This window comes from Peromyscus maniculatus, chromosome 20, assembly GCF_049852395.1.
Source record: "Peromyscus maniculatus bairdii isolate BWxNUB_F1_BW_parent chromosome 20, HU_Pman_BW_mat_3.1, whole genome shotgun sequence".
NCBI classification, from domain to species: Eukaryota; Metazoa; Chordata; class Mammalia; order Rodentia; family Cricetidae; genus Peromyscus; species Peromyscus maniculatus.
In genome coordinates this window covers 18,308,386-18,320,615 of record NC_134871.1, presented here as the reverse complement: position 1 = coordinate 18,320,615, position 12,230 = coordinate 18,308,386, and the positions used below count along the sequence as shown (strand labels likewise).

At 36.0% G+C, this 12,230-nt stretch overlaps 1 protein-coding gene across 3 annotated transcripts in view; it reads left to right on the top strand.

Moving 5' to 3' along the window:
• The window catches only part of Pkhd1l1 (PKHD1 like 1), a 149,068-nt gene that overhangs the window by 124,326 nt on the left and 12,512 nt on the right, over positions 1 to 12,230 (top strand). For all 3 annotated transcript variants that reach the window (XM_042264702.2, XM_076555796.1, XM_006978701.4), the window contains 4 exons: positions 1,080 to 1,312; positions 1,517 to 1,684; positions 9,655 to 9,812; positions 11,271 to 11,406. In XM_042264702.2, coding sequence (XP_042120636.2) covers positions 1,080 to 1,312; positions 1,517 to 1,684; positions 9,655 to 9,812; positions 11,271 to 11,406 — 695 coding nt within the window. The remainder of the gene's footprint in view (positions 1 to 1,079; positions 1,313 to 1,516; positions 1,685 to 9,654; positions 9,813 to 11,270; positions 11,407 to 12,230) is intronic.

Below are 12,230 nucleotides of genomic sequence, written 5' to 3'. Positions count from 1 at the left end.
ACAACTCACAAAAATCTACCTTTGAGGCTCTTGGCAACTTGAATGAAGACAGCACACACAGCCACCTAGTTTGATGGCCCCTGAGCACTTTACTTACAGATTTGCTTACAAACGCACCCTACACATACTTGAATATCAAAAAACATGTGAACCACTAAAATGTTTATTGAAATTCTCCCAAGCATGTGTATTATAACAAGAGATAACTGATAATATTTCTCTTATGACAAAATAATCTGAGAGGCATACTTCACTGTATACATCATAGCAATTCTAAGTACACAGTATATGATTTGAATGGTTGATATATTATTGCATATTCAGCAGCCTTTCATTATTATATCTGAGGACAAATAACAGAAGATGAAGCCAATATACCATTTTAGGTTGAACCGTGGAGAAATTTACAATATAGTTACCTAAAGAGCTGGGCGGATCTCTGTGAGTTCGAGGCCAGCCTGGTCTACAGAGCGAGATCCAGGACAGGCACCAAAACTACACAGAAAAACCCTCTCTCGAAAAACAAAACAACAACAACAAAAAAATGGTTACCAGGATGTAACAGGAGGATCACAATCCACGTTTATCTGTGTATGCATAGACAAGAGTCTTTAAGATTATATAGCAGCTTTGAGACTAAGAGATTAGATAGGAAGGTGAAAAAGACAACTATTATAAAATATTTATATTATTTTGTAGTAAGTATTTATCATTTGTAGAGATAAGAAGGGTGAGAAAATTAACAAAGACTACCTGGCCAACATAGAGATTTCCATCCCATTACAACAGAATAAATGTCCATCTGCTGTATAGAGAAATGCTAGTGTATTGTGAACAACACACAAAAATCAAAAATCTGATTATACAACATAAAGAATACCAACATATAGTTCTAAGTGTATCTCCAACATGTGCAACTTGTCATTTTGAAAGGCTAATGAATGCATCATAATGGACTAAATAAACACCATGAAAGAAACCACCCTTTGTTCCAATGCTAATTGCATAGGCAACTTTGTTCCTCTAGAAACATGACTCAATCAGTGACCTCAGTCATTCATTTTGCCTTTTCTCCCCAGTAAAGTGAACCCATCTGATTGTGTGGACATGGTTTGTGATGCCAAAAGAAAATCCTTCCTTAGAGACATGGATGGTTCCTTCCTGGGGAATTCTGGGTCAGTGATCCCCCAAGCAGAATATGAGTGGGATGGAAACAGCCGACTAGGAATTGGAGATTATCGAATCCCTAAGGCAATGCTCACATTCTTGAATGGAAGTAGAATTCCTGTCACCGAGAAAGCACCTTATAAAGGTTTGTTGTTCTAATAATATAATAATAATTCTATTATTAAACCTCAAGTTAGTGGAACAAAGTTCATTTTTTCTCAAGAATTGGATGATGAACCAATAGCTTGTTGGCTCTGCTTATTGATCTTATATACAAGATAAAGACAACAGAAAGAAATTTTGCAGAGATTTTCTATCATTTCTAAAATACTAACACACATGTTTCTAGGGATTATTAGAGACACAACCTGTAAATACATCCCAGCATGGCAGAGCTATCAGTGTTCTGGAATGGAATATGCAATGATGGTTATAGAAAGCCTAGATTCTGACACGGAAACACGAAGACTTTCCCCAGTGGCCATCATGAGCAATGGTTATGTGGACCTCATTAATGGTAAGTGTTCAGTATAAATGAACCTGAGTTAGTAAAAGCATTTAATTAATGCATAGACCTACCTGAATAATTATTTACATATAAAATTAGCAAACATAAAGGCTTCTTTACCTTCCATATTTAAGAAATATCTATGTGCAAGAGTGAGTTATAACTTAGCAGTTCTCCATCCAGGAAAGCCAGGACATTTATTTCATATTGAGTACTTGAAGAAAGAGGAAAAGAGCCAAAGGGAAGGAAAATGAGGAGAAAAGTTATTCCTGTAAAGACTCTCACACCTTTATTGATAAGGATATATAAATATTTTGAGGAAAAACGTTACACTTTGCCTTATAAAAATTTAAAGCAAGCTTGATAATGTGTTATTCAGAATATTTAAGAAAGGAATTGCGGGCCTCTCATCTCAGCCTATGAATTTTTGAATGTATTTTGCGCTAATAGAGGTTGTTTATATAAACACATAGCTTATCCCTTTGGCTTTTGAGAAGAATTCCTGAAGGTCCTAAGTCTAGGCTCTTCCCATTCTGGTCCTAGATAGCTGGATACAAATAGGAAGAAACGGTTTCCATAGAGATTCAGATCGACTTTGGAGACCAAGAGGTTTTCAATTAATAAGATGAACTTCTAAAAGTTACCAAAAGCACGGGACAGGGATTCGTGTATATCTCCAACAAGCACTGGGCTCAAATGCTAGTCTCTCAGCAAGCTTAGCACTGAAGAGGCACTGAGCAAGGATCACACAAATTTCCATGCTCCAGATGTGCAGACGTGGTGTCAAAAACAGTTTAGGAGTCAACTAAATGGTCGTTATTTCACAGAATCTGCTTTTAAAAGCCTGTGAAAGAAACAAAAGACAACAAATGAGAGTAAGATGGAAGTTCCTTGATTTCTGGCTTTCCTCACTTAGCTCCTGCAGCAAACAAACAATCAATGCAAAGGACTGCCTTTTGGGTTCGCAAAGCAGAGGATATGGGAATATTCAGAGGAGTCAGTAAATAATGGTGGAGTGGAAAAGAAGTTTTCAAATTGGCATATTTTTGGTTTCTTTTTATTTTATTATTAAGAAATTTTCTATTCATTTTACATACCAACCATAGATTCCCCCTCTCCTCCCACCCCTCAGCCTTCGCCCTAGGCACTGGGCTCCAAAAAAGCCAGCTCATGCACCAGGGATGGATCCTCATCCCATTTGCCTGCAAATTTCATGATATCATTGTTTTTTTACTGCTGAGTGGTACTCCATTGTGTATATGTGCCACATTTCCTTTATCCATTCTTTGGTTGAGGGGCATCTAGGTTGTTTCCAGGTCCTGGCTTTTATGAATAATGCTGCTATGAACATAGTTGAGCATGTGTCCTTGTGATATGATTGAGCATTCCTTGGGTATGTGCCCAAGACTGGTATATAGTGGATCTTGAGGAAGATTGATTCCCAATTTTCTGAGAAACTGCCATACTGATTTCCAAACTGGCTGTACAAGTTCTCATTCCCACCAACAGTGGAAGAGTGTTCCCCTTGTTTCACATCCTCTCCAACATAAGCTGATATCAGTGTTTTTGATCTTAGCCATTCTGACAGGTATGAGATAGAATTGTTTTGATTTGTTGAATTGTTTTGATTTGCATTTCCTTGATGACTAAGGATGTTGAGCAATTCCTGAAATGTCTTTCAGCCATTTGAGATTCTTCTGTTGAGAATTCTGTTAAGCTCTGTAGCCTGTTTTTTTTTTTTTTTTAATTGGATTGTTTGGTATTCTGATGTCTAGTTTCTTGAATTCTTTATATATTTTGGAGATCAACTCTCTGTCAGATGTGTGATGGGTGAAGATCTTTTCTCTGGTAGAATTTTTGGTGTCACTTCTGTATGCTATCATATTGTCTGCAAATAGTGAAAGTAAGCTGTCATGTTGTCTTTTTAACCTTGTCCTTTGCCGTACAGAAGCTTCTCAGTTTCAGGAGGTCCCATTTATTAATTGTCACTCTCAGTGTCTGTGCTACCAGTGTTATAATTAGGAAGTGCCAATGCATTCAAGACTATTTCTATTTTCTCTTCTATCAGGTTCAGTGTAACTAGATTTATGTTGAGGACATTGATACACTTGGACTTGAGTTTTGTGCATGGCAACAGATATGGATCTATTTGCAATCTTCTACATGTTGACATCCAGTTATGCCATCAACATTTGTTGAAGATGCTTTCCTTTTTCCCTTGTATAGTTTTGGCTTCTTTGTCAAGTATCAGGTGTTCATAGGTGTGTGGGTTAATGTCGGGGTATTCAGTTTGATTCCATTGGTCCACATGTTGGTTTGTATGCCAATATCAAGCTGATTTTTATTACTATAGCTCTATAGTAGAGCTTGAGATCAGGGATCTTGATGCCTCCAGAGGTTGCTTTGTTGTATAGGATTCTTTTAGCTATCCTGGGTTTTTTGTTTTTCCATATAAAGTTAAATATTGTTCTTGCCAGGTCTGTGAAGAATTGTGTTGGGATTTTAATGGGTATTGCATTGAATCTATAAATTGCTTTTGGTAAGATTGACATTTTAATATGTTAATCCTACCTATACATGAGCATGGGAGATCTTTCCATTTTCTGATATCTTCTTCAATTTCTTTCTTCAGAGATTAAAAGTTCTTATCATACAGGTCTTTCACTTGCTTAGTTAGTGAGTTAGTGTTATTCCAAGGTATTTTATATTATTTGTGGCTATTGTAAAGGGTGATGTTTCTCTGATTTCTTTCTCAGCCCATTTATCATTTGTGTATAGGAGGGCCACTTTTTTTTTTTAGTTAATCTTGTATCCTGCCACATTACTGAAGGAGTTTATCAGCTTATAGTTGTTCCCCGGTAGAATCTTTGGTGTCACTTCTGTATACTATCATATTATCTGCAAATAGTGAAAGTTTGACTTCTTCCTTTCCATTTTCTATGCTTTTGATCTCCTTTTGTTGCCTTATTGCTCTAGTTAGAACTTCAAGTACTATACTGAATAGATATGGGGAGAGTGGACAGCTTTGTCTTGTTCTTAATTTTCATGGAATTGCTTTGAGTTTCTCTCCATTCAATTTGATGTTGGCTGTTGGCTTGCTATAAGTTGAATTTATTATGTTTAAGCATGTTCCTTGTATTCCTGATTTCTCTAGGACCTTTATCATGAAGGGATGTTGGATTTTGTCAAAGGTTTTTTCAGCATCTAATGAAATGATCATGTGGTTTTTTCTTTCAGTTTGTTTATATGGTGTATAACATTGAGAGACTTCTGTATGTTGAACCATCCTTGCATCCCTGGGATGAAGCCTACTTAATCATGGCGGATAGTTTTTTTTTTTTTATGTGTTTTTAGATTTGATTTGCTGATATTTTATTGAGTATTTTTGCATCAATGTTCATGAGAAAGATTAGTCTGTAATTCTCTTTCTTTGTTGCATCTTTGTATGGTTTGGGTATTAGGGTAACTATAGCCTCATAAAAAGAGTTTGATAATGTTCCTTCTGTTTCTATTGTGTAGAACAATTTGAAGAGTATTGGTATTAGCTCTTCTTTGAAAATCTGGTGGAATTCTGTATTCAAACCATCTGGTCCTGGACTTTTTTTGGTTGGGAGACTTTTAATGACTGTTTCTATTTCCTTAGGGGTTATTGGTCTATTTAAATAGTTTATCTGGTCTTGATTTACTTTAGTATGTGGTACCTATTCAGAAAATTGTCCATTTCTTTCAGATTTTCCATTTTTGTGGAGCACAAGTTTTTGAAGTATGACCTGATGATTCTCTGGATCTCGTTGTCCATTGTTCTGTCTCCCTTTTCATTTCTGATTTTGTTAATTTGGATGCTTTCTCTCTGCCTTTTGGTTAATTTGGATAAGGGCTTATCTATCTTGTTGATTTTCTCAAAGAACCAACTATTTGTTTCATTGATTCTTTGTATTGTTCTCTTTGTTTCTATTTTATTGATTTCAGCCATCAATTTGATTATTTCCTGGAATCTATTCCTGCTGGGTGATTTTGCTTCTTTTTGTTCTAGAGCTTTCAGATGTGCTGTTAAGTCACTAGTGTAAGATTTCTCCATCTTCTTTATGTGGGCATTTAGTGCTATAAATTTTCCTCTTAGCACTGCTTTCATAGTGTCCCATAAGTTTGGGTATGTAGTACATTCATTTTCATTGAATTCTAGGAAGTCTTTAATTTCCTTATTTCTTCCTTGACCCATTGGTGATTCAGTTGGACATTATTCAGTTTCCATGAGATTGTAGGCTTTCTGTAATTTTGTTGTTGTTGAAATCTAACTTTAAGCCATGTTTGTCTGATAAGATACAAGAGGTTATTCCAATTTTTTTTGTATCTGTTGAGATTTGCTTTGTGACCGAGCATGTGGTCAGTTTTAGAGAAGGTGCCATGGAGTGTTGAGAAGAAGGTATATTCTTTTATGTTAAGATAGATAACTATTAAGTCCATCTGAGTCCTAATGTCTGTTAGTTCCCTTATTTCTCTGTTAAGTTTCTGTCAGGCAGACATGTCCATTGGTGAGAGTGGGGTGTCTCCCACTACTAGTGTGTGGGGTTTGATGTGTGATTTAAGCTTTAGTAATGTTTCTTTTACATATGTGGGTGCCCTTGTATTTGGGGTATAAATGCTCAGAATTGAGACTTCATCTTGGTGGATTTTCCCTGTGATAAATATGTAATGTCCATCCTGATCTCTTTTGATCAATTTTAGTTTGAAGTCTGTTTTATTAGATATTAGGATAGCTACACCAGCTTGCTTAAGTCCATTTGATTGGAAAGTCTTTTCCCAGCCTTTTACTCTCAAGTAGTATCTGTCTTTCAAGTTGAGGTATATTTCTTGTATGTAGCAGAAGGATGGATCCTGTTTTCATATCCATTCTGTTAGCCTGTGTCTTTTTATAGGCGAATTGAGACCATTGATGTTAACGGATATTAATGACCAGTGATTGCTAATTCTTGTTCTTTTTTTGTTGATAGTGTTGCTTGTCTCCCTTCTTTGGTATTTGTTGGTGTGGTATTATCTATTGCCTGTGTTTTCATGGGTGTATCTAAGTTCATTAGGTTGGATTTTTTCCTTCTAGTTCTTTCTGTATGGCTGGATTTGTGGATAGATATTGTTTAAGTCTGGTTTTATCATGGAATATTTTGTTTACTCCATCTATGGTGATTGAGAGTTTTGCTGGGTATAGTAGTCTGGTTTGGCATCCATGGTCTCTTAGTGTCTGCATAACATTTGTCCAGGACCTTCTGGCTTTCAGGGTCTCCATTGAGAAGTCAGGTCTGCCTTTATGTATTACTTGGCTTTTTCCCTTTGCAGCTCTTTGTTTTGTATGTTTAGTGGATTGATTATTATGTGGAAAGGGGACTTTGGGGCGGGGGTCCAGTCTATTTGGTGTTCTGTAAGCTTCTTATATCTTCATAGGCATTTCATTATTTAGATTGGGAAAGTTTTCTTCTATGATTTTTGCTGAATATATTTTCTGTGCCTTTGAGTTGGTATTCTTCTCCTTTTATCCATATTATTCTTAGGTTTGGCCTTTCCATGATGTCCCAAATTTCCTGGACATTTTATGTTCTGACATTTTTGGCTTTGGTGTTTCCTTTGACTGATGAATCTATTTCCTCTATTTTATCTTCAACACCAGAGATTCTCTCTTCCATCTACTGCATTCTGTTGGTTATGCTTGTATCTGTAGATCCTGTTCATTTACTCAGATTTTCCATTTACAGCATTCCCTCAGTTTGTATCTTCTTTATTGCCTCTATTTCAGTTTTTACCTGTTTAATTGCTTTTTCTTGGCTTTCTTTAAAAGATTCATTGATTTCTTCCAATTTTTTGTTTCTCTTTTCCTCAATTTCTTTAAGGGAATCTTTCATTTCCTCTTTAAAGGTCATCTTCTTAAAGTAATTTTTTAAGGTCGATTTCTTCTACTTCTTCTGCATTGGGATGTTCAAGTCTTGCTGATATAGAACCACTAGGTTCTCTTAGTGCCATATTGGCATTTATGTTGTTGACTGTACTTTTGCACTGGTGTATACCCATCTCTTCCTCCACTCAGTGCAAGCAATGTTTGTTTCTGAGGGAGCCTCTCTTGGTCCAATGGGAGCTCTTTGTCTAATTGAGGCTCTTGGTCCAATTTTTGCTGATGGACTGTGTGTCTCAGGGAGCAGCTCTTAGTCCAATTGGCAGTCAGTGCTGGTAGGCTCTGTCTCAGGGAACAAGTGCAGTCTTGGAGGGTGGGTGAGTTTGGGAGCTTGTAGATTACAGGGTCTGGTGGGCGTGGGGGGTGGTAGTCCAGACTGCTGCTGGCCTGAAACTGAGACTGCAATGGGTGATGGTGTGGGAGCACAGGATTGTGCCCCGAGGCCCAAAGCCTAGAGGCTGAGGTGTTCAGCTATAACAACAAAGACTCACCTCTTAGTCCAATTGGTGCTGGCAGGCTCTGTCTCAGGGAGCAGCTGCAGTCTCAGAGAGTGTCAAATTGTCCTATTTTTGTCATGGAAAAATTTCATATTTACATCTTCTGACAGGAAGGATACATTTTCCACTTAATGCAATGACACATCATTTCTTTTATAAATGAATTTAAATTTAACAGTGTTAATCAATTTAAAAAGTCTACTTAAGGTGATACTAGTGTGGAAAAAAATCACGAAAGTGTTATGAAAATCATGTTGGCTTAGGGAAAAATACAATAAAAATTACTGAATATCACCAGAGTTTCCTTTCAAATCTTAATGTGAAATTTTATGTCTTTTTACTTTAAAATTTTTTATTTTATATATAGACATTTTTTGTAGGTTTCTTTTTAAAGTCCACAAAGAAAATATATTTAAAGTAGGATTTATATGTGTGTGCTAAGGGATAAAGTTACATTCTCCTTGAAATTTAGAAGTTTATATTGATTTAAAATTTGATTGAAGTTCAGTTATAAATATTAATGAGGTTTCTAAGTGAGCCAGAAAATTCAGCGTACTTAATAAAGAAATCCATCAAGAGATTTTTATCAGTCATGTCTCATGTTTTTTATTGAAATAAAATAGAGAAGTTTGCTGTGAAAGCCATGCTGTACTCATTCTGAAAATGTCTAGACTTTAGGAGAAAATCATCTGCTGTGTCTTAGCTTTTCAGAGGACCTACTTGATGATAGAGTGGACTAAGATGATTTTAGTCCATTAATCATGTTTACTCTTCAGCGGTGCCAATGCTACTAACAAAAATTTACTAAGTTACTATTACTATAAGAAAATAATAAAGACTTGAACCAAACAAACTTGTTAGCTGTCTCTTACAGGGCAAGACAGATAAACATCTTGCTACAGAGTGAGTTCAAGGCCAAACTGGACAACTTAGTGAAATTCTGCCTCAAAATAAAACATATAAAGGGTTAAGGAAACTGTTCAAAGGGAGGATTCCTGACTAACATGCATGAGCCCTGAGGTTTAATCCCTACAGTTCCAAATCAAATGTGTTGTGCAATTTATGAATTGACTAATAAACAAATGAGCCAGTGGCCAAAAAACATGAATGAATCTTGTTCAGGAATACAATGTCCATTCTTTGCTGGCAGGCTCCATTTTAGTGAAAGAGGTAGATTATAGCTCATTTCCTAGAAAACAACCCCAGAAAGCTGACGAGTCTTGTCCATATTACATTAGTGTCATACAAATCTGTCACACAAATCCTGGTTAACACATTGTTATCTCTTTAACCCCAATCAGTATGAAAGTAAGGATAGGAGCAAGTTGCTTCTCTGCCTTCCATTTCAAGCCAAAGTTTGAGAATCAGCTTAGAAGTCTGGGTAGACAGTGGATAAATAATAGTGGATTTAAATGCTGAGCTTGTATCTGAACTAAACCCTTGCAATTTACTTTAAGTATAATGATTCTTCATGTTGTGGGGGAAGGGGAGAGGACAAGCATTCATGAAATAAGAACATGGACTTTGATATTGCATGGATTTAGGCCCACAGGACCATGGCTGGTGTGCTGGTTATACATGCCAAAGAAGATTGTCCCTGTTCCATGGCATAGTGGCTCTGAATAAAATGTATGAGGTTTACTTCACTGGGACAAGTCCTCAGAATCTTCGGCTAATGTTGCTTAATGTTGAACATAATAAGGTGAGCCTAGATAGAAATAATGCCTTAAAGGTTGTCATAGTTACACACTGCTAGCAATTAACTCTCATTCCTGCCTTCTCTAATTTTGTCATCATTTAAAAAGATCCATTAGTGTAGTACTGAAAATACTATTAGTCTGGATAGGTTTTTCTCTTCTTGAAAGAATGTGTATGTACCAAATACCTCCTTCCAATATGCATTGATTTCTGAGCTCCATATATGAAGACTGACAGTGACATTTATGTTCATGTGACTAGCAGGCAAGCTTGAATTTTTATACTAAAATCATGTATTACTTAAAGCTATGTATTTGTTTTTCTTATTCTTACATATTCTTGTATATGCATATACATACAAGAAATATAACTGTGGAATTTATTCCAATGTTTTCAGCATATTGTTTTAAATATCTTTGATAGTGTCAAATCTTTGCTGTAAATGGAACTCAACTGGGAGCATTACATTTATTCAAACTGTCAGTGGGGAAAAAATATAATGTTGAACAGTAGTCCCACAATTCAGATTTTCTTTTCTACATATACAAGACCTCCAAGTCCTAGAGTATTAGGTGCAGGAAAACATCTGACCAGATGAAGCAGGGAGCGGGGGCGAAAATGGGAGACATCCTTCTTTCTCAGGTAATAGCAAGTCCATCCTTTCCATTGCTCAAGACAAAACTTGGGCATTATTATTTTACCCTCTCACTCTGTTTCATTTCTTACCCAATCCAACTGTGAATTCTGCTGAGTTTTCAAACATCTGGAGTCAGAGAACCTCTACCAATTCCCTTGCTACCACTTAGTGAAGCAATATTATCTTGTCCATAGATGTAGGCAATTGTCTGCCACCTCTTCTTCCTGTGTCTACTCTTGCCCTCCAGTGGTCTGCTCACCTCAGTCAGAGAGGGAATGTTAGGACTTTCCTCTAGCAAACACAAGATCAGTTCCACTCATCTCTGTGTGACTCAGTTTTTCACAATGACCCAAAAGACTCTATGGGAATCGCCCCATGTTTCCACTGATTTTTCTGAGTCTTCATACCAAAGCTTTGTGAAATAGTTTTCAACATTACAGATTCAATTTTGTGTTTGTATAAAGCAGAACACTGTTAAGTATCTTCCCAGCTCCTGGATTCCAAAGTCTCTTTTGTACTTCATTGTCTTTGAAAGAGACCCTTTCTTCAGCTTAGTGTGTGGCTCCTCTAATCATTTCTTTCTTACATTACATTCTTGTCCTGGGACTTACCACTTAGGGGTTAATTTATCATACCTGCATGAATGGTTAAATGCAAGCATATTTTTAATTTTTGTTCAATATTTGCCCTAAGTTCACAAAAACTTGGATTTAGTATCTTATAAAATTTGTACATAGTTAGAACAAACATAGTTTTTAAGAACTAAATTCTAAACAGTCTGTTCTATTGCTCTAATAAAAACACATAAATGTTTGTTTTTAACAGGCAGTTCTAGTAGGAATTTTTTTTTCCACACTTCAGCGTTTGGATGTCTATGTGAACAATTCACTGGTCTGCCCCAAAAATACAGCATGGAATGCCCAAAAGAAACTCTGTGAACTTCACAGGCATCTGAACACAGGTATTTCCTTAGGATAGTGTGTGTGTGTGTGTGTGTCTGTGTGTGTGTGTGTGTGTGTGTGTGTGTGTGTGTGTGTGAATATATATATTGCAAATATTCTTTGAAACATTTCATTATTACACTATTTCCTTAGCTATTGGAGAATAAAGAAGGAAGTAAATTTTTTAGCCCCATTCAACAAAAAACTAAGATGTGATCATTGATAAAGTGCTTTGAAAGATCACTGCTGGTAGAACTCTTTACCTATAGGTGAATGAAGATAAGAGTTTTTGTCATGGACATGCTGAAACTTCCTGACAAAGTTTTCCTTTGATATGTATGCAATTTATCTATTCTTATGTCCAGAAGAGATTTCTCTCAGAAGTTTTTACTTTCCCTCTGTTTTATTTCTGTTCTATAGAGGTCAATGCCTGAATTATTTCCAGTTATCAGAAGTATTATCAAGAAAGCTATCATTATATCAACCTTATTAATTAAATATTACATAATAAAATTGCTTTAAATGTAATATATGAAAAAGGCTACATTTATCTACATAGTGATATTTATAAACCAAGAATTATCACTGTTCTTTTAGGGCTTTTTATTAAACAGGATTCCAATATTGTCGAGAGTAGATATTGTGTTCTATGAGTAGATTTATATCACTTATCTGTGTTGTCCATGATCTTGGCCCACTATTGCAGAAATGTAAACAGCAAAATATAAGCTAGACCTGGAAGTATGAATGAGTGGTCAGTACTCTTTGCCATTTGTAAAACAAGTCTTGTTTTCACTACTTATAAAATAGCTAAAATTTCCAGAGACATTCTCACATGTCAGAC